General features: G+C 32.6%; 3 protein-coding genes and 2 long non-coding RNA genes across 6 annotated transcripts; 2 read left to right on the forward strand and 3 right to left on the reverse strand.

Annotated features, from left to right (window-relative positions):
* On the forward strand, window positions 1–1,407 carry LOC146921222 (metalloendoproteinase 2-MMP-like). Its single transcript, XM_085714648.1, has one exon. The coding sequence runs from the start codon at window positions 115–117 to the stop codon at window positions 1,219–1,221; it is 1,107 nt and encodes a 368-aa protein (XP_085570774.1). The 5' UTR covers window positions 1–114; the 3' UTR covers window positions 1,222–1,407.
* Window positions 1,408–3,870: 2,463 nt separating this feature from the next.
* LOC146921223 (uncharacterized) lies at window positions 3,871–5,105 on the forward strand. Its single transcript, XR_015010764.1, has 2 exons — window positions 3,871–4,047; window positions 4,811–5,105. It is a non-coding gene; the product is annotated as an uncharacterized LOC146921223 (long non-coding RNA).
* A 1,776-nt stretch (window positions 5,106–6,881) lies between these two features.
* On the reverse strand, window positions 6,882–8,533 carry LOC146921224 (uncharacterized). The gene is made up of 5 exons (XM_085711268.1): window positions 8,497–8,533; window positions 8,166–8,236; window positions 7,918–8,031; window positions 7,674–7,825; window positions 6,882–6,998 (listed from the first exon to the last, which is right to left on the reverse strand). Exons 1-4 carry the CDS (start codon window positions 8,531–8,533, stop codon window positions 7,697–7,699), a joined length of 351 nt encoding a protein of 116 aa, XP_085567394.1. The 3' UTR covers window positions 6,882–6,998; window positions 7,674–7,696.
* Window positions 8,534–10,841: 2,308 nt separating this feature from the next.
* Window positions 10,842–17,299, reverse strand: LOC146921225 (uncharacterized). 2 transcript variants are annotated; one of them, XM_085714644.1, is made up of 12 exons: window positions 17,161–17,299; window positions 16,902–17,016; window positions 16,659–16,772; window positions 15,651–15,769; window positions 15,405–15,451; window positions 15,210–15,310; window positions 14,610–14,697; window positions 12,153–12,261; window positions 11,906–12,059; window positions 11,681–11,752; window positions 11,433–11,546; window positions 10,842–11,330 (listed from the first exon to the last, which is right to left on the reverse strand). In XM_085714644.1, exons 2-12 carry the CDS (start codon window positions 17,001–17,003, stop codon window positions 11,238–11,240), a joined length of 1,113 nt encoding a protein of 370 aa, XP_085570770.1. In that variant the 5' UTR covers window positions 17,004–17,016; window positions 17,161–17,299; the 3' UTR covers window positions 10,842–11,237. The 2 variants fall into 2 exon arrangements, with proteins under 2 accessions (XP_085570770.1, XP_085570769.1); XM_085714643.1 differs by lacking the exon at window positions 17,161–17,299 and having other exon boundaries at window positions 16,902–17,111.
* A 5,165-nt stretch (window positions 17,300–22,464) lies between these two features.
* LOC146921226 (uncharacterized) lies at window positions 22,465–24,037 on the reverse strand. Its single transcript, XR_015010765.1, has 4 exons — window positions 23,627–24,037; window positions 23,051–23,146; window positions 22,849–22,962; window positions 22,465–22,689 (listed from the first exon to the last, which is right to left on the reverse strand). It is a non-coding gene; the product is annotated as an uncharacterized LOC146921226 (long non-coding RNA).
* Between the last annotated feature and the right edge of the window lie 3,873 nt (window positions 24,038–27,910).

A 27,910-nucleotide genomic window follows, 5' to 3' on the forward strand; every position in this document is an offset into this window, starting at 1 on the left:
GGACCTCATATATACCGTTATTTATAACACACCTATCGTATTATATATCTTCTCAAACGCCACCATCACACTTAATTTCTAAAACTTATTCCATTGAAATTTCTCTATCAAAACATGATTACTCAAATCCAACGTTATTGTTATCACATATTCTCCATAACACTAATTAGCATCACATTAACTTCAGTTTCAGCTCGTTTCTTCCCTGATCCATCTTCAATGCCACCATGGAATTCTACCAACGCACCACCAGGCGCGTGGGATGGGTACAAAAACTTCACCGGCTGCAGCCGCGGCAAAACTTATGACGGTTTGTCAAAACTCAAAAACTACTTCAACCACTTCGGCTATATCCCCAACGCGCCACCTTCAAATTTCACCGATGACTTCGACGAGGCCTTAGAATCCGCCGTCCGAACCTACCAAAAGAATTTCAACCTCAACATCACCGGTGAACTCGACGATGCAACGATGAATTACATCGTCAAGCCACGTTGTGGTGTAGCTGATATCATCAACGGTACAACCTCCATGAACTCTGGAAAATTCAACTCTAGCTCCACAAACTTCCACACTGTTGCACACTATTCATTCTTCCCCGGCCAGCCACGCTGGCCGGAGGGAACACAAACCCTAACCTACGCTTTCGATCCTAGCGAAAACCTCGACGACGCCACGAAACAAGTTTTCGCAAACGCTTTTAATCAATGGTCAAAAGTAACAACAATAACATTCACAGAAGCAACGTCATATAGTTCATCAGATATTAAAATAGGGTTTTATAGTGGGGACCATGGTGACGGAGAAGCATTTGACGGAGTCCTTGGAACATTAGCACACGCTTTTTCACCAACTGACGGAAGATTACATTTAGATAAAGCAGAAGATTGGGTAGTTAGCGGAGATGTAACGGAATCATCTTTATCTAACGCTGTTGATTTAGAATCTGTTGTGGTTCATGAAATAGGTCATTTATTAGGGTTAGGGCATTCTTCCATTGAAGAGGCTATTATGTACCCTACGATAAGTTCAAGAACGAAGAAAGTTGAGCTTGAGAGTGATGATATTGAAGGGATTCAAATGCTTTATGGGTCTAACCCTAATTTTACAGGGACAACTACTGCTACTTCGAGGGATAGAGAATCTAGTTTTGGTGGAAGACATGGGGTGTCGTTGTTTTTGTCTTTGTTGTTTCTTGGATTTGGTTTTTTGAGTTTGTAGATGAGAGTTTTCTCTTGTTTTTATTTGATTTGTTGTTGATAGATACTTAGATAGTATTTATACGGAATAGGGAAAGTATATGATACGTATACTATACGGCTACTGTATATTTTGTACTATTCACATTCTTCATTTTTTTTGTGTTAACTTTTTGGTCAACTTCTATGGATTATAATTTTAATTTAAGGTTGGTGTGAAATTACTTTACAAATGCATTAATTTAATGAAACAAATTGCTTTTTGTCATGCTCGTTAATTAAGGTTGGTGTGAAATTTTGTACCGGTAGTTGTTTTCAAACCATATGGAGAAAAATCATTGAGCTAGCTAGATTTTAGAAAAAAAATTAGAATATGATTTGTCCGATTTTCATCCAAATGCCAAGACAAGTGTTAATTGGATTAGAAGATCAAAATTGTCCACTTGAATTTAAAGGACAAACAGTTTTAACCATCAAACAATTGGTTGTAAGTATAAAACAATATTTATAAAAATAAAAGCTGCAATGACACCAGTACACCAGCCGTTCCAATATGAGTTTTTTGGAAGGATATTTATTTTGTTACAGATGGAAAATACAACGAAAAAATGGGCTAATGTCTGACATAAGAGACGCCTAGCGCAGCGGCAAGCAACATGGAAGATAAATTAGAGGGGACTGTATCTAAATTTATTAATCTCTCGAAACTTGTAGCACCCAACTTATCCAAACAATCAGCAGCAAAGTTGCCTTCTCGAAGGGTATGACATAAATCAACGATTCAATCTTGAATTAAGAGCTTCTTAATCAAGCTAATCAAGTTATCAAATCCATGAAACATGTTAAGGGGATTCAGAGTCAACTGAATCACATGCAGGGAATCCAAATAACAAATAACCCGTCGAATACCAGTCGACTAACACAAATCTATACCACGGTACGTAAAGGGCAAGAATCTCAGCGTGGATGATACAAGAGGGTTCAACATTACCATAGAAACTGATGAATAAATACATGTCATGATAGTATTTTAGTGTCTTTTTAGAGTCATTTCATAGTATTTTGTGTTAGTATCATATTCTATTAGTTGCGTTTTGTAACAAGTAAATAAATTGTCATGAAGAATTACATCGAAGACATTTAAACCAGATCAATCAAACTTAACCAGTCAACTTTGTGGTCTTGCTATGCTTTTTAGAAGATGAGTGATCTTTTGGGGCATAATCGCTACAGACGTTATTGTGAAGAGAAATGAGGCAAAGAATGAGGAAATTGGATGATAACAATTGTGAGAGAGAGAGAGAGAGAGAGAGAGAGAGAGAGAGAGAGAGTTTAGTCAAGATTCATTCACACTTCAGTTATGAATCAGAGAGAGTATGGTATGAAAGTAAAGAATTGTTTATGAAAGTAAAGAATTATATACACACGCGCGCGCTTAATCACAATTACTAACAAACTAGTTAAAAAAATTCAAATCTAAAGAAACTTCTAACTATTCCCTACTTCTTTGAATTCCAGGAGATTGGAGTTGCTCCAGTGATGAATAAATATCTTGAAGTGTTCTTCTTATCATCTTGATCACCTCCCTAGTCTGAGTCAGACTAGCCATATGCAATTGCTTTCTTATTAGTGTGCCTTTGATGTACCTTAATATTATCTTAGAAACTCTTAGGTGACATGTTTTATGTTGCTCCATGGACCTACTTACCAAACCAGCATTTTGTCAGATATCTAGCCATGTGTTACACATGTATCTTAGAGCCAATGATTTGGTTGTACAATGTTTCATCTACAGCTCATCATATTTATCTTTGTTCAACTTTTCACATGTCTCCAAAGTAGGGATGGCAATACGGGCCAACCCGCCCCATTTAGGCCCAGCCCGCTATTAGCCCGCCAAAAACGGGGTGGGGCGGGGCGGGCCAATTTGAGGGGGTGGGCTCAAACTCATACCCCGCCCCACCTAAAGGCGGACTAGCGGGTTGGCGGGCTGGCCCGTCTTATTTTTTAAATATTTTTTTGTCGATTGTTATTAACAAATACGTTGCTATTATAAAGACAATAAATTCAATATAAGGACTCTAATATTAAACAAATCTCAAAATAAATCCACCATACATCCAACATAAAACATACAGAATAAATCCAACAACATGAAATAAGTCTCAATATAATGCAATGGTGAATCAGTTTTTTTCTAGAGGTAGTGGACAAGTGGTGAATCAGTTATCACTTATCACTATCGGAGAGAATGGGACAATTTGAGGTTGGCTGGTATCAATTGGCCCAGTTGTTTATGGGGTGTGTAAATTAAAAATTTGGTCATTAATAGTAAAAAAAGAAAGTTTAATAAGCCCGCGGGCCAGCCCGCCCCACCCCGCTATGACCCGCTTTTTCAGCGGGCTTAATAGGGGCGGGCCAACTAGAGAGATGGGCTCAAAATCTCACCCCAGCCCGCCTAAAATGGCAGCTTAAACAGGCTGGCCCGACGGACCGAGCCCGTTTTGCCACCCCTACTCCAAAGGGGTGTATGCAATTACTCATTTTGAATCTCTCTTTAGGATAATCTTAATATTTCTTGTGGTGCAAGGATATATATCTTTTTTTTTTTGTTTCACACCATATATCCCACCTTCATTATGTTCTTCTTTTTTCGTCTTTTTTTTTTTTTTTTTATGAATTTGTTCTTCTCATTTACTTATGGTTTCTTCTTTGTTTGTAATTTGTTTTTTTTTCCTTTTAGGATTCATACGTTTCAATATGGAAGATCTTGATAGATGAATACTATAATTTTTAACTTGTCTTGGGTGTTGGGGAGAATGGGGTGGACTCATGAGGTTTCATCATGGTGAGTTCCTAAAGTTTTTCTTTTATTTGTGATCGGATAGACAAATGTATTATTGCAGGTTTTATTAGTCTTTGTCAATGATCTTTATTTTCTCGGTAATGGATCTGTGTTTAATAACTTCTACGCAAATTAATTTTATTTTGATTCTTCTTTGAACATTTTTATATCATGTATGTGGATAATACACACAATATGATTTTCCTCAAGTGATATCCACGTATGGTCTTTTCTTCTTTTAGGAAACAAATCATTTTATATACAATTTAAAATTTAAATTTAAGTTTAAAAGTAGTTATTTATTAGTATTCTAGCATGATTAATATGTAACGATGACCCACTTAAATAGTTGAAACTCTTAAGATTTTTAATGGAAGATGATTTTTTTAGTTTTGTCACGATATATGGTATTGAGTAACTAAGACTACGAAGAGCTATATGCCTATATTTGTTGAAACTTCAAACTGATCATGCTACGTTTTGAATTTGGGTGTATTAGATCTTTGTTTTTTTGGTTGAAGTTAAAAACAATGTTAGTGCAAACTGCCAAGTTGTTCCATCTTATGAGTTAAATTTTTGAACCAACTCTTATGTTGTCCATAGGTTTGAAGCAACCGTGATTCATGATCTTATATTGAACCTTCTACTGATGTTGTTATAGTGCACGTATATATGTTGACATTTTTATTTTAATGCCTTCATTTTTGAAACTATCAAAGGTTGTTCTCTATAATTAATACGTGGTTGCTTTTAATTTTTTTGTCAGGAATTGAAGTCTAAACTTTCTAATGTTGTTGAAGACAACACAACTAACAAAATCAAGATGATGAAGTACAATTTTCTTTGACACGGTATCTAACCGCCATTAAAAAAACACTACAACAGTTCCTATTCCATAAAGTGGTTTCTATGTAGAGAATCATGTTGAATGACATCCACCCGTTATTATTGAAGAAAGCTATAAAGATCTTTGCTTTCTGATGTATCAGTTCAACGAAGTTGGTTGTTCCATTTTGTTGTTGTTGTTTAGAATAATGAAGATCCAGCCATAAAAATTTAGACACATCGACTATTTATTTTTTTGCAAAAGGTAACAATCTAAAATAGTTATGGATCACTAGCTTACTGACTTAGCTAGACAAAGAAAACTCATATTCAGGAATTTGACATGTCCTGACAATCAGCTTACTCACTTGAACAATCAGCTTACATTTCATAGAATATGCATATGGGAGAATACTTGAATGAATCTTTGTCATGTATGGATTTTTCAAAATGTTCATTATAAACACCTGCACTTATGTTTCTTTAAAATTGTAATTTGTTTCAAAATGTTCATTATAATTTGTTCTTTAGTTACTGAATTTCATAAGGACCCAATTACACCATTGTTGTTAATCCTACAAATCTAGGATACATGGTGAATATTCAGTGGCGATGGTATAATTATGCATAGGTTTTTTAATGTACTACCTTCGTCTCGTCCCTAATTATAAGACTCTTTTGCTATGAAGCACGGATACGTACACGGACACGGACACTGACACAGCTAATAATTTGAAAAAAATCACAAAATTCAATGTAATTACAAGTGTCGGTGTCGTGTTGGACACGACACGTGTCCGACACCGGGACACGCCTAATCCGAGGAGTGTCCATGCTTCATAGCTCTTTTGTAATTTTTCTTTGTTTTTTTAATGAATTATTATTATATAATCGTCATTTAATTAATATAAATATTAAAATTATCATTTTTCCGTGCCACTAGTTGAGTTTTTTCTTTTGTTTGTTGTTACTGTATACGCTTTAAAAAACTAACTAACATGCAAAATCACGCCTGAGGCTACCATGTCCTTATCGAGTCGATGTGGCCAGGCCATATAATTGAGATTGACTTTACAACATTCTTGAATCAGCCTCTTAGCTTCAACGGTGATGTATGATTCATCTTGAAATGTTAGCATGAGTTCGTCGTCAAGTACTCCGGTTCCATGAAGCTTAGCCATGAGACCTACAATTTTCATGGATTGTTCGTTGATGGGATATCTACCGGGGCTTGGAAGCCCTACAACCAACCCCTTGACGTTAAACTGTTTTATTTGCATAGGAAAAAAACGAATAAACTAACAGTACATAAACAAAAATCATAATTTTTGTACGATGTACAATTTCCATACCATACCATTCAAAGCTTCAGCAATAAGACGAATATTCAGTGGCGATGGTATAATTATGCATAGGTTTTCTTTGTTTTTTTTATGAATTATTATTATATAATCGTCATTTAATTAATATATATATATGGACAAATATAAAGATACATATATAACCATTTTAACTCGGATTTAGAGTGTTTTTTTTTCAAAATTTAGAGGAAAATAAACTCGATTTTTTGTGACATTATTTTTATAGAAAGATTATAGATTGTTTGTATAAAAGTATATAGATTGTTCAAAAAAGTATATAGCAACACACATAAAGTTTCAAGAGGTTGAGGAAAAAGTATAGATAAGATTCTGAAAAACTAAATTGTGTCATATTTACAAAGTAAAGTGTTATAAAATTTGTTTTTCTTTAAGATTTGTTTTTATGCGTAATCATAATTGTCGTTTAAATTTGCTCACCCCGATATGCAATAGAAGGTAAAAAAAATCACAAAACTAAGCAACAAACATACAAATTCATTCACAACACCATCCAAATAATTTGCTCTCATTTCTAACTCAATTTCATTTTCATCCACATTTCTATCATGAACCTTATAAAAACGAAATAACCAAAACACACAACATAACAATGTCTTTAAAATAAATCAAAAATCAACATTATACTTCAAACCCCAACATTATACAATAAAGTTAAAAATATATTTACCACTTAATGTCTCCCCTTAACATTATAGTTCAAGCCCACTTGATCGGTTTCCTGATTCATCAATGCTTTAACGATGTCTACTACAATAACAACAACATGTAAAGCAAAATTAGGACTAACTCTAAAGCAAATTTAGAAAGAAAAAAAAACAAGTTTTAAAACATTTAACCTTACAAATGCGACATAATTTTTTTTTCAAAATCGCGTCTCTAACAACTTAATTGATAAAGTCTTCCACCGTAAAATCCTCGATAAAGTGTTCAACAAAGTTGAACAAAAATCCAACTTTTATTGTGCTATTTACTTGTGAATTTGTATCTCACATGTGGCTGGGTCCAAAGTCGTATATGAAATTGTGATTGTTCACAACACCATCCAAATAATCTGCTTTCATTTCTATCTCAATTTAATTCTTATCCACATTTCTATCTCGAACCCTAGAAAGACAAAATAACCAAAAACACGACATAACAATGTCTTCAAAATAAAACAAAAATTAGCAATAGATTTCAAAATCCAACATTATACGATAAGATTAAAATGTATTTACTACTTGATGTCTCACCCCAACATTATAATTCAAGTTAACTTGATCAGTTTCCTAATTCATTATTGCATTAACAGTGTCTACAACATCAATAACAACAACATATAAAGCAAAACTAGGACAATGCATAAAGCAAATTTAGAAAGAAAAATAAAAACAAGTTTTATAACATTTAATCTTTCAACCTCATTTATTGTTAGATCCTTACTTAAAGTAAAACCACCACTAACCCTAACTTTTTCCAGAAGTTGGGTTAATGGGCTTTATGACAAAAAGGAAATAGAATGTAATTGTGTAAGCGGGAAGCAACAAGACACTGTCTTCCACAGCAATAGGCTGCAGGAAAGGATTTAATTGAACCTACATAGAAATACAAAGGATCATCAAAATGCTTGCTAAATGATCCAAAGAATTCTCAATACAGGATACCATAGATCGAATTAGAAGCTTACAGGTAATCTAAGAGGGCGTCCAGTTACAGTCTTTATACAACTTGCTGCAAGATGACAAGCTTCTTCACAATGATCAGTAAAAACAGCAGGGGCATGAATCTTTTCAATTAACTCCTGAAAATTTGATCATGCGAACAAAGGAAACATAAGGAAATTGTGTAAGCGTGCCGCATAGTTTTCGTACTGAAGGCAGCAAAAAACTAAAACTAACTCATAACTAGAGGATAAAGAAAAGATGGGAGACGTACAATACTGGTAACCAACTGGAATAGGCAGCAATCCCAGCATTTGGAGCAATCACTAGGTGAGGAAAGGAACCCTATAGGTAGAACATTAAGTAAGATAAATTATTGATTTCATAGAATCAGACGGTCAAAATCAAAACAAGCAAGATTAAGTTAAATGACAGCAACATACTAAGAACAAGAAATATTAACTATTTTCATGTTGGTTCCTTTTAGAAGTGGCAATGGGATACCTTTACAATATCTGTGTATCTATCATGATAGAATCCTCGCCAAAGCTGCAATGTCGATGCATAGGTTAGACGGACATTTTCAGTCTCTAGTTTGCACACACTTGGCTTCCTTGCAACAAGGCACTCTTTAAGAACCATTAGTAAGTTCGGTCAAAAAAAAGAACCATTAGTAAGTGAAACTCTTTAAGGACTGCATATTTAATGACATAGCAACAAAGTTTCCACTGAAGTTAGTACTTAGTACTAGTAGTACTGCACAAACTTTTTGAAAAATATATTTAATACAAGAAGTTATCAAGTTTAATATATCAATCATTATGTGATACAAACATCAAGTTCTAAATTATGTCCAGGGATTGAAGGTCACCAAAACTGGTCGGCCCAAAGGGTAAGACCACTAAAGCCCTCGTTTTAGGCCTACAAGCAAAAATATTATTTTTCATTAAATTTTATAAGCGAAAAGGCCTCGTATTCTGACAAAAAAGGCCACGTATATCAAAACTTGTTTTAGATCTCACTTATTTTTTAAGATTATACACATGGATTCAGAAAGAAGCACTACAAATGGTACAAAATGATTCTAGGTAGAACGAAAGTTTAGTGGAGTTATGTCTGACTATGAAAATACTAGGCAACACAAATTTAAAATCATGGCACCCTCAGGATGTAAGAATTCTTAAGACTAAAACCTTTCAAAATCGAAGAAGGCAATTTTCAAATCCCTTAATACATTTTTTTGGAAGAATTCAAAAGGTTTAACCTGGGCTTGTTTGGTGGCACAAAAGCATCAAATTTATCACAAAATAAAACTAATCAATGGCATATGTAATGTACCTTACCGTGCTCTCTTCTTGAATGACATCTTTCCTTTCAAACCCACATCACGCTATAGCACCTAAAATTGCTACAAAAAATATTCACCTTTAAATTCAAGTATATGAATTGAACTAGTTATTTCAAAAGGTGACATCTTTTACTAAAATATACAATTCTTGTAACATAAGTAAGGAGACATAGCTAGGCAACACATGCAGAGAGGAGAAAGAGGTGAAGACAGTAATAATAATTCATAACTCTCAGATTACCAGGTCTCCTTCCCCCGAGAACTGGAGGGCTAGCACCAAATAATAATTCATACCTCAAATCAACGCTCAAAGCATTTATTGTGTTGTAGTATCACCTCATTCACATCTTCATCCATGTCAAATTTGGTATTGTCCACAACTCCACATATGAATTCCTAAGATCTGGTGTGTACAAGGTTCAACATAGGAAGGGAAAGAGCTCTGAGAGAAACATTTAATCTTAGACTGCCCAGATCTCCTATTTCAATCGGGAGTTTTTAATATTGGAATGTGCCAAACTTAGGACTTCTAGGAGTACAAGTTTCTTACCATTTATAGATATATCTCCAACATCACAATGTTCTACTTTCAATGTGTGGAGGTTGAATGAGGCTTGGGATAGAGACGGGAGCTTAGGAATGCACGAATTTTGCATAGATAAAACTTTAAGTGCACACGTTCCTTGGAAGAAAAGTTCGGGACAAGAGATTGGTTCCTTGCTTTTTGACCTTACTTGTAAAAGTTTAAGTGTCGGACACTCTAAGCCACTTTCTAACTTGTTTGTATCATCCAAGATAAGTGATATTGCTTTGATGTCATTCAATTTCTCTTCTTTAAACTCTTAAAGTTGTATTGCACCATAAATTTATCTTCTTCATTCTTAAATAATAATGATATAACAACCTTTCGCACAATATCATGCATCTTTACACACCCTTGCACATTACTTTCCAGCAACAAAAACTTTCTCTTTAAGCTTTTGAATGAATAAGAGATGCTAATAAGCTTTCCCAAGAGCAAAGTAATGCAGTTCAAGAACCCTAAACAATGAATGGAAGAAGACTAAATTGGAATGGAATGATAATATAATGGTTCTAGGATTCCTCAACCAACAAAGAAGCAACTTATGGTTCAAGAAAGAATTTAACTTTATCAAAAATAATTTGTCCTCCTTACATTTAAGAAGGAACAATTATTCTGAATTTATTATTCAACAATACACGCAAGAAATCAATCTTCAATTATCGTGAATACAAAAACCAACACACTGCCAATAAAATTTTAGAATTTCGATTTTTTACAAATATATTAAATATGAGATGCATAGATAGGAAACAATTGATGACATCATCTTCATTACTTCGCTCATGAAAAATAAAAGGGTCTTGCTAACAACTGCCCTAAGGGCAATGTTTAAGGAACCCACAAAAAGAAATTATGTCTTGAAAATACAAGTCAAACACATGTTAAAGTTATAACCGTACAATTTCCAATGCAAAAGTTGTTACTTTTAGATGCTTAAACAATGCCCTTAGGGCACTTGTTAGCATTTTCCAAAATAAAAAAGACTCGAGGAATATCTTGAAACCAAGAAAAGGATATAAAATATCAAAAGAGATTCTTATTTAGAGATTTTATACAATCATCAAAAAAAGACGTGTGTATGTCGAAAGAAAAATAATACAATTATTTTCCCTGAAAACCCAATAGAGACAAGCTCATATTGATAATAGTAACTTACGGAATAAAGGCATTATAGAAGTCCAACATTAAATCTTTGTTTTCCACCCTCAGTTGTTATCCAACTTGACCCGATATTAGGGGGAAAAAGTTTTCTACTTCTTTTGATTAAGTAAAACATAGCTTGCAATTATCTTCCCTATTTTCGATTTTGATTGAAGCAATTGTTTGCTTCATTTCTAACACGACGCTTTCAAAAAGAGCCAACCGTAAGAATCATATACGAGCTATCTTATGAAGTGAAATCCTATTGGCAATTATATACCAAAAAGAAAGCAATTGGAGTAGCATGGAAGCAACAACACGCTGTCTTCCACGGCAATAGGCTGCCTGAAAGGATTTAATTGAACCTACATAGGAGTGGGTACAAAGGATCATCAAAATTCATAGTAAATCATCAAAAGAATTACCTTTCTCATTACCAGATAGCATAGATCGAATTAGAAGCTTACAGGTAATCTAAGAGGGCGTCCAGTTACAGTCTTTATGCAACTTGCTGCAAGATGACAAGCTTCTTCACAATAATCAGTAAAAACAGCAGGGGCATCAATCTTTTCAATTAACTCCTGAAAATTTGATCATGCAAACAAAGGAAACATAAGGAAATTGTGTAAGCGTGCCGCATAGTTTTTGAACTGGAGGCAGCAAAAAACTAAAACTAACTCCAAAACAGAGGATAAGCAAAAGATGGGACACATACAATACTTGGTAACCAACTGGAATAGGCAGCAATGCCGCCATTTGGAGCAATAATTAGGTGAGGAAAGGAATCCTGAAAGTGAAACATTAGATAAGATTAATTATTGATTTCAGAGAATCAGACACTTAAAATCAAAACAAGCAAGATTAGCTTGAATGACAGTAACATGCTAAGAACAAGTAATAATAAAATTTGCACATCGGTTCTTTTCAGAAGTAGCAATACCTTAACAATATCTTTGTATCTGTCATGATAAAATCCTCGCCAAAGCTGCAATGTCAATGCAGAGGTTATACTGACTTTTTCAGTCGCTAGTTTGCACACACAGTTGGCTTCACTGCAACAAGGATACTTAGAAATGCCAATCTTTTCACCATCCCTGTTTACTGGGAGGAAAGACAGATATATAATTAGACCAAGTAGTGACCAGCAACAGATGACAGAATAATTACTAATGAGCAATGCATGTGACCTTTGAGAAGGAATTGCAGGTCCAACAAGATCTATATGAATATGTACACCAGGGAAGAGGGCAAGTAATTCTCCAAACACAGCAAGTTGTAGCAGCTCCTTCTCAGGTCCTTTCATGTAGAATTTCAATAAGCCAAAGTCATGTGCAGTGAAAGCATAAAAAATTATTTATTATTAACAAACACACACACACACACACAAACCTAACAAACAAACACACACACACACACACACACAAACCTTCGTAAACAAAGCAATTTATAAAGTAGATGTGTTACTTTTGATACATTAAATGTACAGTTAAAGATGACCTTTTAAAAAAATAACAGTCTAGATGGCAGAAGAAAAGAGCTTCGTAACTAATCTAGAGTAGCTTTAGGAATTTCAAATCCAAACCTTTAACTATGCATAGGCAACAGAAAAAACTTTATTTCATTTTTAATGGGGAGGGAGGGAGGGAGATGGAGAGAGAGAACTATCAAAGCCAGGATTTTCACGTTGGTTGATTGATGATAAATCATTTAATTCCACTATTACAGTTTTGGTCAAAAATCCATAATAGATCCTATAAGGATTTTTGACACAGCACATCAATAAACTATGTGTTATACTTATAACTACGTCCTACATACCACATGGCATAAAAAAATAAGAAAGTTCTAACTTTGCATAAAACTGTTAGCGCCCAACACTCGGTGGGATTTATTTAGTCCCACATCAGATAGATAGGATACTTGAGTCAGAGCCTATCGGGTCTATCGTTGGGCTTCCTGCATCGTCTATGCTTCAGGCCCATTGGGCCAGGCTGAAGCGTGAGGAGGTGTGTTAGCGGCCAACACTCGGTGGGGTTTAGCCCCACATCGGATAGATAGGATTCTTGAGAAGAGTTTATAAAGAGGAGGCACTCCTCACCGTACAAGTCGGTTTTGTAAGGATGAAGTAGGCCAAGCGAAAGTAGGACTTTTATTACCGAGCAAAACTAGACCAAACCTCTATTTTCTCCTTTTATTAGACCAATAAGAGTGCAAAGCGTCTAAATTAGACCAATAAGAGTGCAAAGCGTCTAATTAGATCAATCTAATTAGATCAATTTTCTTAAAGTAAAACAACTACTACTGTTTGCTTCTTAAAGATTGCAATTGAATAAGAAACTCGCATGGTAATATGTTTTATAAGCTTCTTTGAAAACTCATCTAAATAAAAAAAAAAAAAAACTCTATAATGTTCATAATTTAGTGTGTAAAACTAAAACACTACCCCGATCAAAAGTACATGAAAAGTGCAAACCATGTTTTAGGGAAGAAAATCACAAAAAATCACAAAAATACCATTGGTGGCACAGTTAGTATAAGTGCTTATTTTTGCCCAAAAAAACTGCAGAAGTGTCATTGGGCAATAAAAGGTATTGCAATAGCTTGACACCTGGGATAGTTTGACAGATTTTACAGTATAGTATGAAGCATGGACTATGACACAGACAACAAACACAACACAGACAAGTCACTTCTAATCTCAAAAGTATAGGACACCAACACCGATACATATTTATTTATTATAATTAAATTAAATATGAGGATTATTCATAAAATATCTAAATTGAGAATCAAAACCTAATGTGCTTCAATATAGTCTTCCACCTTCACTCATCCATCTACCACCAAAAAGCTAGAAACATCTACCACCAAAAAGCTAGAAATTGTGTAATAAAATTTAATGTTTTGAACCCCCCCTAATTGATCATCATTGCTTCAACACATTCTTAACGTTTGTAGATGTCTCTAAGAAGTGTTAACATGTGCTAAAGCAAAGAAATATTTTTTTTTGGAACACTTGTCTGAGTTGTCGAGCAAGTGTCGTACGGATGTCAAACACCATAGTGTGTCGGGCATCGATGCATGTCGGACACAGAGACGCCCAATCCCAAAGGTGTGTGTGCTTCATAGGTAACGATCTATGATGCATAGGTACGGGTACGGGTACCGGTGCGTAATATGGCAAATTTTAAATAATGAAGGTACGGGTACGTTGGTATAAAACATCAAAAAAAGATTTTTGAAGTGAATAACTACACTTCTATCATCATGTTGCTTTAGAGTTTTATTTTTTTGTGCATCCCCTCTACTATTTTCATCAAAAGCAAGATAATTTTGGTTATTTTTTCGATGCCCTTACGTTTTTGCTGCACCAAATACGACGAAATAACTAAGTAAAAATAGGTACGGTTCGGTACTAAGTTACCAGTACCATACGCGTACCCGGTACCGGTACTTCTCCATGTTTGGAGTACCCATGCTTCAGAGGTAACAATAGATAGAAGATGACTAAAATATTTTAATTACTAGTAAATCACTTCAGAGTTCAGACCCCGTTCCTAAACATAATTTAAGAGGAATCAAAGAAAAGAAATTTCACATTACAAATTAAAATGATTATGGAGAATTTGAAGTTGGTCATTTACCAAGGTAATGTATGTACAACTTATCACTGACTTCAAGATTCAAGGTTGTAATTCCAACAAGTTGAGCAGCATGATATATTGTAAGTGGCTGAAATAAAGACAAATATATAATTCTAAAAAGACATGCATTCTAAATAACCTAATACAATCAAGGCAGAAAATTTAGCAGCAAAATCTTTCCAAAGATAGTAGTACTAGTTAATGGAAACTTATAATTCACAAGGTGGTAGACTTCTTATTTTGGTGAAGTGTGAAGAAGGTAAACTCAAGGCCCCCATCCCTTTCTTATAACCTAGCCGCATATACAAACTAAACAAGCTAACTACACATCACCACAATTAAATATAAGCAAACGGTGATCGCAACAATTTTATCAATAGCAGATTGCAGAAATTAGCAGAACACCACAAGTCCGCTTTGTGAATTAACAGCTTAGCAGATAGTGTTGCGGGCAAAAATCTGCTATGTGAAATAGCCGACAGCGTCGTCGCTTTCATAGTGGATTCACCAAAATCCGCTATGCTACATTGCTATATCGGCTAGTTGACAACATTGGAGGACATAAATGTGGCTGCAACAAAAAAAATTACACAATCATACCCACTGAAGAAGCAAAGCAACAGGTGAGTCTAGTGGGATGCCCCTCCAGTTATAGTAGTCTCTCCAACTAGACAACTGTTTTGATACCAGAGAGTCAGGACCTGAAAATTAATAATATGTTCAGTTTTACTCTGATTTGATAACAAAAAGAGGAATCAGAAGTTGAACAAGAAGAAGCTTGAAGGATAAAATTACCACGACATGGACACAAAACACTTGGAAGGTCCCAGCAATTGTTTAACCTGCAAAAGTAAAATTCTAAACATGAAGTTTGTTCTAAAATGATAGTCAGACTGACGTTGTAACTATTAACTGTATAGCAAATATTGGGTTTGTGTTAATTATGGCTTAATTACTGAATTATTCTTCAACACGAACTCTTCACTCAAAAACTGAAATTAGATGAAATTCAAGTTTCAGAATATGAAGGGAAGAGAAAACCTTTTATGATCAAATGAAGCAGATGATGATCCACAGTGGCATTCATGCATCCATATTCCCACTTGATGAAGACTTCTCTTGCTAAAAAATGAACATCTAGTTTCTTGCTTTGCACAAATCTGTTAAAATAACGTATGCATCGTTGCATCAATTAAATTAAACAAAAACGAAAAATGGAGGGTGAATGGATAAACTAACTAAGAGTTGATAATGAGTAAACCAGCTAATAGAGGACAAGTTAGCAGATTGAATTTGCAGTGTTTGACAAGATTAACCGTTGAACTAACACCTAACTAGCATCTAAAAAAATGCTAAAACCTAGTGAGAAAATACTAAAAGCAAGAAAGAGCGACGGTTGCTAAACAACTCAACTTCAGCCATTCAGCCTATTTGAATTGACTTAATTGGGCTTATCTATTGAAATAAGCACTTATGAGACTGCTTGGGAGAACATATGAAAACAAGTTATGGCATGATTATAAGTTGTTTTCAACTTATTCTCGCAAGCTCTCTAAGGCTCTGTTTGGTAAGACACGTATTGGAGCTTATAGCTTATAAGCCCATATGACTAAAACTGTTTTTTTTCTCATGAAATTATTATAGCTTATTTTGATGAGCTAATAGTGTTTTTTAAAAAGCTAATTCAAGTGACTTATAGCTTAAAGCTTATCACACTTCATCTCAATTTTACCCCGGCAATCATAATTGAAAAAATAAAATATTAATCAAATATAATTTTTTATGTCATTTCATATTTATAAGCTACTAAAACAACTAATTTTACCAAACACAACAAACTCAATCAAATAACTTATCCACTATAAGCTAGATTATCAGCTATCTGCAATTTTTTACCAAACAGAATTTAAGCTAGCTTCTGAAAACAACTTATAGCATATACAATTGGCTTATCGCTTATACTATATTTACGAGCTAGCAGTTTAACTCTATTTGGCCAAAATGAACGTTGTTAATTATTTTGAATTGGAGAATTAACTAAGAAGAAACCTGAAATGTGGCTTCACGAGAGAAAGTGAAAGGAAAATCATTGAGCTCTTCAACACTCTCCATTTGTTGCTGTAATCTATCACACTCGTGTTTGTGATGATTCCAATGTGCAATCTAACGAACAAAAGAAGAAGAAGAAGAAGCTGTGTTAATGGAAACTAGTTGAAATTAATTTACGCAATAGCAACAGAAAAAAAAAGCATGAAATTGAAGATTTATGAGTGATGAGAAATTGAAACAAACTCGATGAGAGAGAGAGCAATAAGCAACGGCTTCGCATCGTGCACAGAGTGTCGTTGCGGCGGCGCTGCACCGTGTTCCGCTTCCTTTCGCCGCGCACTCCATTCTTTACTTTAATCTTAATAATTGAACAAAAAATCATGAAATTGAAGAATGATGGGTGATGAGATTTTAAACTGATGCATTTTTATGACTTTTGATTAAGCAAAAGATCATTGACTATAATTTATAATTTTGTTTGCGGATTTTGAGTTATTTTTACCTTAATAATTAACTCTAATTTGAACTTTAGATTTTAAGTTCTCCATCTAGAATTGGTTTCTAACAGTTTACAGTATCTTGTTTGTAAATGAGATAATGTTCATCCCACAAATCGGTTACATTGTCTTAAATTCAATCATGATTCTTAAGAGAATTCAATTCATTTTATTTAAATTTATTTATATATTGATCATTTTAACTCATAGTCAATTTAGCTTTGCTAAATCTCATTTCTAAGTTTTTTTTGAAAATTTTAATTTTTGGGTATTTTGTTATCGACCCTTTTAATCGAAATTAAATTTATAAACGTATTGAAATTAATCCAATGTATGTGTGATATGTTAGATACCACCTTTTGATTATGAGTTTGATACTTCAGTTTCCAAATTTTCGTAAAAAGTTGTTATTTTTGTTTTCCAAAAACATAGACGCAACTTGATTAAAATATAACTTAGACGTGTTTAGAGTTATCCAAGGGATCAAACCTAGGTCCCTTAGACTCAGACGTGTTTAGAGTTATCCAAGGGATCAAACCTAGGTCCCTTAGACAAAATGAATCATTATTTATCAACGTTGCAGTGACTTCTTATAGCATGTTTGGTTTCACGTTGAAACCAAAATTCCCGTGTCTCAGTGTCTATTTCACTGCGATTTGCTGAAGCTGGACATTCAAGCTTTTCACTAAACTTGCGGGAGCGTCCAGGTAGCCGCTAGACCAAAACACATGCTTAAACTTCAATGTGCTAAGTGTATTTAATATATTTGTAATCATTATGAATAAAAAGTTCATTTCCCTAGAAAGGATCAAACAATAAGTCCATCTTTTTTTTTAATTGGCAAGACACCATTGCATGTGACTTGAATGCCAAGGTAATCAATATGGAATCATTTTCAAGCATTCCAAACTAATGAGAAGCTCGTGGAGAGAGGGTGTTATATTTCCATTTAATTTTGACTTCTGCTCAAAGGCATTGTGAAACTTCAACACACCTAATCTTTGAATGTGCATCTCATATCTTGAGTTGGTTTAGTAGTATTCTCAACATACCTATCACTCTTACAAACATTTGGGGAATTCGTGATAGAGGTTGGGGTGCTCAGTGCAAGTTAGTTATCATAGTTGCATTGATCAACATAGTGAACTCTATTTGGCACAACGAAAACCAACCTAGGGCATAACAATGTTAGTCCAAACTTGATTGAGATCAATAATTACTTTGGTGTTTGCTAACACATCTATCTGTATATGAAAATTTAACAATGGCTTAACATTACGCGTCCTTTATGTCAGATTTTGTCATCCTTAAAGCTTTCAATTAATTAATTGAACGCCACACAACTTTGCTCTTCGTACAAGATGATAATAAGTGGTTTATAGTTTTTGGCTCCATTATCACTTAGTTAGAAGATAGTGTTACACTTAATTATACCTGCTTAAATATTTTTTAAGAAATTTAATTTCCATAAACCGACACCGTAATATGCCACGGACTTCCTGGAAGTTCATTTCGTAATCAACGAGTATTTCTCAATCATTTTATATATGTAACAAAAAAAATCAAATCATTTTTTTTGTTGGAAAAAAATCAAATCATTTTATTAAACAAATACCTTAACCGTACCGTACCAATATTTTTTTGGTTACATTAACCGTACCAATATGAATGGTGGTAATGTTGGAGGTCCATTTATTTTATTTTTTATCAACAATTTGGTTCTCAGGGGAAAGATACCCTAGTAATTTAAAATTCGATTGATAAAAAGTAAGTAAAGTTTGACAAAAATTGTTTCACCATGCTATTGAATTCGGTTTTTTCTGAACGATTTATTAGCTCATTCACCACTACTCGAGGTCAATCACTTGGTGAGATCCATTTATTTTTTTATAGAATCCTAGTAAACAATAAGGTGAATTATAGCCAATATGCTACCAACCAAAAAAAATATTTGAAAAGATGAAGGATGCTACGATCTTTCTTTCTTTGTTTGAATTCCTATAATATTATAGCATATCCTTGAAAAGATGAAGGATGCTACAATCTTTAATACTTGAAAAGATGAAGGGTGCTACGATATTTCTTTCTGTGTTTTCTTATTCTTCTTGACGTTCCAAGAAGAAAAAAAATGCTTTGATTACCTGTTTGGTAAAGTGAGATCCAAAGTTCCTATGATATGCTATAGTACAAGCAAAATAAAATAAAGATATCCCAAAATCACACACAATATTGAAAAAGAAGATGCCAAATCTTGTGTGATCAATTATAATACCAACTATTCGGTGGATTCCTCTTTCTCCCCTCCTTGCCCTTTACAAAAGGTATTTGCTAATTGTTATTATATAGAGTAAGAGTCCATGATTCTATAGAATATTTGATGTTGAAACCTTGAATTATATGATCCGATTTAATCCAAAATAGTTTGTTCACTTGGTCGGGTATAGTATACATCCCATATACAATGGATTGATTCCCTAAAATATATATATATATATATATATATATATATATATATATATATATATATATATATATATATATATATTAACACACACACACACACACAATGGATTGATATATAATTTCTAAAAAAGTATAACATGTAAATATAAGCTAATTTTTATTTTCTTCCTTAAAAAAACTAAAGTAACTCCATATAAAAAAAATTAAAACCTAATGTTAGGGTTACCAAGTAGCCAATTAAGCTCAGCCTCAACATTATTCACCAACAACCTTCTCTAACAAAATTAAATTCCATAAGATAAATTAAAGCATATATGAACTCGACCTTACAGGTCCACAACAAGATGGGGCCATGCATTTTTGTGAGATTTGAGATTCTATTTGACCAATATCTTAGTGGACCTAAATATAAATGCCAAGTTGATTGCGTACATAATATGTCTTGTGTGTGTATATGTGAATAAATCTTGCGTAGAAAGGTCAATCAAGTAGCTAGGATTTGGAAGGTGCAAAGAAAACTTAGTTAGGATTGCACTAATTATATGTTTTTGCCATGTCAACCATATGAGATGATAATATTGATCTTTGCTCAAAAAAAAAAAATGATAATATTGATCTAGTGCATTATGCTAGTGTCTATCGTTATGCTGGAACGTTGAAAGCACTGCATGTGGGATTTGATATCCTCTCACCAAATTACCTATATTTTTGTAAACAAAATAATTACTTTTTTAGAAGCAGATAAAGAAAGTGAGTGTGTGTAAATAAAAGCATCCCAAGTATACTAGTACAAAAGATACACTTGTTATCAATAAACAATAATCGAAAGTTATCCTACCCCTACTAAAAGTTTCTCGTATATTTTCAAAATATTCTACGGTTAAATTTTAAACCATTATATTAATTTTGTTTAAACTTATAAAAACATAATGGGCCCGTTTGGTGCGCATGATATGATAGAGACATGATATGATAAGAAGTGGGATAAAGATATGATATGATAGTGACAGGATATACACTTATCATATCATGTGTTTGGTACATGATAGCATTATTTTATCATATCATATGTTTGGTGTACACTTGTTATTGATGATAAAGATACAAAATCTTGATTTAACATTAATACTACCAAAATTAAATTAAAAGGAACAGAACAAATCTTGTGGGCATTTCAATTAACGTGATTTTTTTTTTCCTTTCAATCGTAATATGGATTAGGATACATGGAAAGTAACAAAAATAGAGAAGCACAAAAGCAAAGGAACAAACAGTATTTGTACCGATTGAAGCTACAGTGAATAAGCGATTGAAAAAAAATTGAATTTGTTGATAAAAAAAAGTCATGATGATGAGCGATTGAAAAAAAAAATTGGGAATCGAAGGAAGAAGAAGGTTAGACGAGAGATGAGGAGGCTGGATTGGGAGTCGAAGGAGGTAAAGAAAATAATACGCGCCTGATGATTAGCATATGCTATCAGGTTGCTAACCCAGCAAAAACTAAGGATTAAAATTACAAAGGGTGAATAGGATAGGATTAATAATAGGTTTAATTTATCATATCTTATTGGTGCACCAAACAATGGATTTAAACAGGATAGGATAATTTTATCATATCCTGTCTCCCTATCATGTGCACCAAACGGACCGTATATATTTTCCTTGCTCGCAATATTTCTTTCAATTCTTTAGACTTACAACCGAAGTCATCTTCTATTTATACGCAAATAAATAAGCAAATTATTTCGTTAAGTAAATAATTAACACTATTTAAGAGAAAAAAACGATATTGTAAGTAATATGAGAGTACAGTTAGAGAAAAAAATTATGTCCTCGTAAGCTTAGCTCAGTTGGTTGGGATAATGCATACAATATGCAAGGTCTGGGGTTCAAACCCCGGCCACTAAAAATAAAGAGAAAAAAAATTATAGTTTTATATTTTTTTTAAATATTAAGAAACAACTCAAAATTGTTGAACTAAAAATGCAATCATATATTTTTTTTGTGGTGGCCGGGGTTTAAACTCGAACCTTACGTATATTATGCATTGTCTTTACGAACTGAGCTAAACTTACATGCACAAAATGCAAATCATATATATTAGCAATAATATTGGTCAAAATTTATTTACCTTAATTTATGCAGAAATAGACATTTAGGATATTATTATGTCAAATAAATAATATTGCATATAATTTCAATTTTTGATATTCTTTGTACTAATATCCTTATTTTAATAAAATTATATCTTTTTAAAACATAGGCTTTTTTTTTGAAAGGTAAAGCATATACATTTAAACTTATACTTTTTATAACAAAAATAATTAAAATCAACCTAGATAGTTTATGCCACTACTACAAAAATGGGCTTATATAGCGCTTTTTTTTGGCTTTAGGTAGCGCTTTTGAAGCGCTATTGTAAATGGCGCTGGTAAAGGTAATATAGCGCTTTTTTTTTGTATAAAGCGCTAGCTATAGCAGGGTTTATATAGCGCTTTATGTCAAAAAGTGCTAGCAAAGGTTATCCTTAGATAGCGCTTTCAAAAATAAACGTCATCTAAGACAAGTTTAAAAACAGCGTTTTTGTTTTAAAAGCGCTATGTAACAATAGGTTTAGATAACGCTTTATAAAGGAAAAAAAGCGCTAGGAAAAGCATTTATTTTATTTTATTTTTGTCAAAAAAAATTCCTTTCCAGATAGCGTTTTTTTTTAATAATTTAAAGTAATATATATATATATATATATATATATATATATATATAAAGTCTGAAATTTAAAGGGAAATGTATATAATTTAGGCACATTATAATTGAGACTATTATTTATCGAATAAAACATAACCATATCATAAAAAATGTATGTATATATAGCATAAAAGTCAGAAATGTATAGCCTCTAATATGGTAACATGGATATCTCTAAGAGTTACAACTAATTAGTTGACATAAAGATCAAAATCTTCTATGGTATCATGCAGTCTTCATCTATCTTCTTGGTCTTCTCAACATTTTTATCCAAAACAAGCACGCAAATCATCATTCATTTCCAAATTTCGTTCACTCTCCTCCACCTGAATATATACCAGAAAACGCCATTAAGCAATAACGCTATATTATATTAGAGATAAATTCAAAGTACTACTGATCATGAGTAGAAATTAAAGCAAGATTATAAATTAAAACAACTACGTACCACTTCTAGCAAATATATTTAGAAACATTAAACTCACCTTATTATAAAAAAATCATATAACTTTTAGGCTGATCATGAACCGACACCATTCTTCTTAGATTTCTATTAGTTTATCTTTTGAGTATGTCACACACTTGAAACCATCAATGTACTGTATATATTATAACATTAAAAATAACCATGTTACTTAATAAACTTAATTATACATAAATATTATACTTTAATATAAAAAAACATACCAACTTTGGAATCTCATTTAGTTTTGAAATGAGAATATCTTTCATAAACCTCATCACAAAGTACCCGCAATCTATACCATTTTCTTGGCAAGGACACTACAAAAAATAAAATAATAAGTAATTGTATAAGTTAGTTTATTTGGTATGCCATGTAGAAGTCACGATGGATGATTATGGAATTGATTAGTAGGTTATACAAAAGGCATATGCATAGTGTATATCATATTATCACATCATTCAATTAGTTTATTAGACAATAATTCTAGTCACACACAAAAAGTGTTATTGTTTATATATATAAAAAAAAAAAATTTGAACCAAAAGAAAAATTATTCATCTTACTAGTTGTGTAGAGTTTAATTAAACCCAAAATCTTTAATAAACAATTGTCAAATTTCAGTAATTATTCATCAAACAAAAATTTTGAATTTTCGATTGTCAAATTCATCCTAATCACTAACAGTGAAGTCTTAAATTTAGTTTGAACCTTGAAAACCTAAAATATCCAGATGAAAATATGAAAAAATTAAAGAATATTTGAGTTAAATTGAGGTAAGGAAAGAATGAAGATGGTACCTGAGATGAAGAATTGAGTATTGAAAAAGCTGTAACCGGTCGACGGCAGCGACGATATGATGCACCGCAATTAAGAGTGAGATAGAGGTGGTTGTTCTGGAATGAATCGAAAGAGACGGTTATGGTTTTGGAATAGATCGAAGGAAGCGAGTGATGGTGATGAATGAATTGATAGATATAGGTGGTTGGTGATGAATGAATCAATAGAGGTGGTGGTTCTGGACTGAATTTCCTGCACACGATCTAATGAAAGTTTTGAGTAAAGTAGTTTTGGGTTATGTTATTAATTGCTTTAAAAAATACGTTTAATGAAAATTATGTTATAGTTTTTATTTTATCTTTAGGATGCATTAAAATAGGGATTTCCATTAAAATTGGGATTCTTTGTTACTTTTGAGTATATAACAAAAAGAAGTTACGCTTTGTTGTTAGTGTATAAAGCGTTTTTTTTTGTGTAACAAAAAAAAGCATTTTTTTTTCAAATATAAATAAAAAATCAAAAAACGCAAACTTCATGAAAATTATGTTATAGTTTTTATTTTATCTTTAGGATGCATTAAAATAGGGATTTCCATTAAAATTGGGATTCTTTGTTACTTTTGAGTATATAACAAAAAGAAGTTACGCTTTGTTGTTAGTGTATAAAGCGTTTTTTTTTCAAATATAATAAATAAAAAAACAAAAAACGCAACGTGCAAAGTAGGATTTATGGAAAAGTAGGATTTAGTGGGACCAGGACATTTGATTTGTTTTTTTAGTTTGGATTTGTTTTTTGGGAAAAAGTTTAGATTTGTTTTTTTTTAAAAGTTTAGATTTAGTTTGTTATATATAATATACATAACAAAGGTTTGTTATATATATGATAAAAGAATTAAAAAAGGTTTGTACCAAATTTTTTTTTAAAAAAAAGGTGTGCTTTGTTACTGCAATCCATTTTTCATAAAAATTCAAAAAATATTTGAAATATGCTATGCAGGGGATCGAACAGGGGACCTGTTAGTTAATGTACATTAAATCAGTTAATAAAATGGCGCTTTTTTTAACCTATAAGCGCTATCTTTCCCAAGCATACAATAACGCTTTTTTTAACCTATAAGCGCTATTTAAGGTTGATTTATATATAGCGCTTTTCATAAAAAGTGCCATATACGATTAATCATGTTTTTTATTTAAATAACTATTATTTTTATTTAGCCTATACTAACGCTTTCAATACAAAGCGCTATATATACTTAAAATGATAGATAGCGCTTTTTCAAAAAAGCGCTAGCTAAGACCTCCGTGTTTTAATTTATAGCGCTTTAGTGTTAAAAGCGCTATTTATGAGGCGCTATATTTTCCCAATTTTGTAGTAGTGATGTCAACATTTTATTTATAACAAATTTTATGTTTCATATGTAATTTTTTAGAATAACAGTATTATAGAGGCTCCTTCAAAAAAAAGTATTATAGATTCATTGATGAGAAAGTTTATCTGCACAACTATTACCACTCACACAAGAGGCACTGACGTGAAAGAGAATAATTAATGTAGATGGTTTTTTTTTTTTTTGCTACATGGATGGTTTGTAATAAAGTCCAAAAACATCAATTATTCAATAAATTTGAAAAATAGATATTTTTTATAACAGTGAGACCAGAAAGCATATAATATTATTATTATCTCACAAAAAAACTATTATCTCATATAAAAGCCCTTTTTATATTGTTCTCTATTTAATGAAAATGAAAATCAGAAGCCAATGGTACGCTCGCTGTGTTTGAAGGCTGCACCACCCATTCCGATCACCTTTAGTTCCATGTTATAAGTTCTTTGTTTATGCTCCTACGACGGTGGTTGAGGTGGTTTTATATTTTAAACCCGCTTCAGATTAGATTCACTGTATGGATCTCTAGATTTGGCGAACAATTTTTGTAATGGATTGGATTCTTTGTTATGTAATTTTAGTTATTAGTTTGCACGCGTTCCAGTTGGTGTTGGTTCTAGTTTGCGCCGAAGGGTTGGTCGATAGGTGGTGGTGTCACTGAGGGTTCTGAGATCGGTGGCAGCGCCGGCGTCGCTGTGTCATCGACGTCGGTTTGGTGGTATGTGTTTGTTGGATCGATGGTGGTGTTTGTGTGTTGTCGGCTCTTGGTCATCGACGACCGTTTGGTATGTGTTTTTGTGCTTATGTCCTTGATGAGAGAATGGGTGGCTGAAAATTTGTGGCATATTTGTTGTGGTTCAATTGCAAAAACCCGAAAGAGTCTAGTTATGTTAACCCGAAAGGGCCTGGTTAGTAAGGTATTGGTTATCTGTGTCAGTCCTTATGACTGTTCTCAGAATGTTAATGTTCGAAAGAGCTTTTTTGCTTGCTGCTTTGTTTAGGGAGTTGTTGACACTTGAATTTTGATACCGTATTTGTTGTCGATCCATTCACCATTTTTAAACCCTAATTGTTCTTTACAAATGTTAATTCTTCATATTTTAAAATGGTTTCGCGCTCGTATGCGGGTTCGCTGGATTGCGCTCGTAATAAGTGGATTTTTGTTATGATAGACTAGGGCCGACCCACACTTAGTCTGATTCATAACAATTATTTCTGGTTGGGTTGTACCTGGGTCAAGTATAAAACCTCTGAAATCTTTGTATCTCTTCTTTTATTTAATATAATTTTCGTGTTGCTTAAGAAACAAAATTAAAATCATTTCGTGTCCTTGGACCGTACAAGTTCTACTCTTTCCAATTATCATGTAAGTGGAGATTAGAGACCCAACTCTATTTTTAATTGTCTTAAAAAAATCTATCATTAATTAATTATTACTACATATACATATAAAATGAATTATTGACACGGACAATCTTTTAATTTAATTCTGAGCTCGCATTTCTAAGAGTCTTGACAAAATCCCATCGATTATTCTCCGTATAAGAAATATAAGAAATCTCTTTAAATTATTAGCTGAATAAACATAAACTTAAAATTAGGAATAAAAAAGTAATGTCATTGACAGCACACTTAAAATCATAAAACTATCAACACCTTACTTTTTTAATCGAATTTCACTCATCAGAATATCTTTTATATTAGAAAATAGAAACCTTTACCACAAAACAAAATAAGCAAAAAAAATAAAAACTAATTAAAGAGGTTAATGAGAAAGATAAAATACACACGAGGTACCACGTTTATGATATCAACGTCGAAGCAAAATTAGTATAGATAGATATATCTTTGCTCCCATGGTAATCTCATAATCTCATTATAAACTCAACAACAACAAAACTAAAAAAAGATAAATATGATACACAAAATCACAACAGTCAGCTTATAGTAAGCTAAAGTTCTCTCACTTTTCATGAGTTACCAAATAATGAATAGAAAAAAACGATACCGTAAAAAGCAAAATCCTCCTACTTACATATAAAATATATAAAAATATGTGACATGATATTTAAACAGCAAGACACTTACATGCATAACATTTTCTCTTCAACTGGCATGCATGTCGTCAACTAAAAAACATTAAAAAATGACAAATTATATCTAGACCGTATAAATAAAGAGGTGTAAAAATAAAGAGATGTAAGACTAATGTTCTACAGTGAAAATTAAAATAGGAGAAATGATATTTTGACAACCACTTTTTGACAACTTTTGGACAACTTTCTCTCTCATACTCACATGATGTTGTTATCCTCTCTCTTCCTTTTTCTCTCTCCATTGTTTTTGACCAATAAGAAGTGAGAAAAACAAGATTGTCAACAAAGTTGTCATCAAATGGATGTCAAAATATCATTACTCTTAAAATAGTGAGTCTTTTGGTTCATAGTTCAATTAATCCAACATATTCAAAACTATCTCATAATAATAAATTCAACCAACTAATGGTAGTATTAAATACTCCATCTGTTTTTAATTATAAGTAAACTTGACTTTTTAGGTTCATTTAATTAATGATATATGTAATTCATATTATAGATCATATACATCATTAATTGAATAAACTTAAAATGTCAATTTTGCTTATAATTAAAAACGGAGGGAGTAGTTTTTTTGGGCTTAAGCAAAAGGGTTATATTAAAAAGAGCAAAAAATAAGAATATTAAACTAACGCTGGTTTAAACGATTTTGATCTTATAAAAAAGTTTGTCATCTGGTTCAAATTTTAGGTTAGATACATCAACTCTTTTAACTGATTTTTTTACTTATTACTATTACTCCCTGTCTCTCAAATTCTCTCTCAAATTATTTGTCATTCTAAATGTAATTGATGAATGATTATGTGTTATTTTACAAAATA

The sequence above is a fragment of the Medicago sativa genome, chromosome 5, assembly GCF_051527215.1.
Source record: "Medicago sativa cultivar Bolivia chromosome 5, Bolivia_mono, whole genome shotgun sequence".
Classification (NCBI taxonomy): domain Eukaryota; kingdom Viridiplantae; phylum Streptophyta; class Magnoliopsida; order Fabales; family Fabaceae; genus Medicago; species Medicago sativa.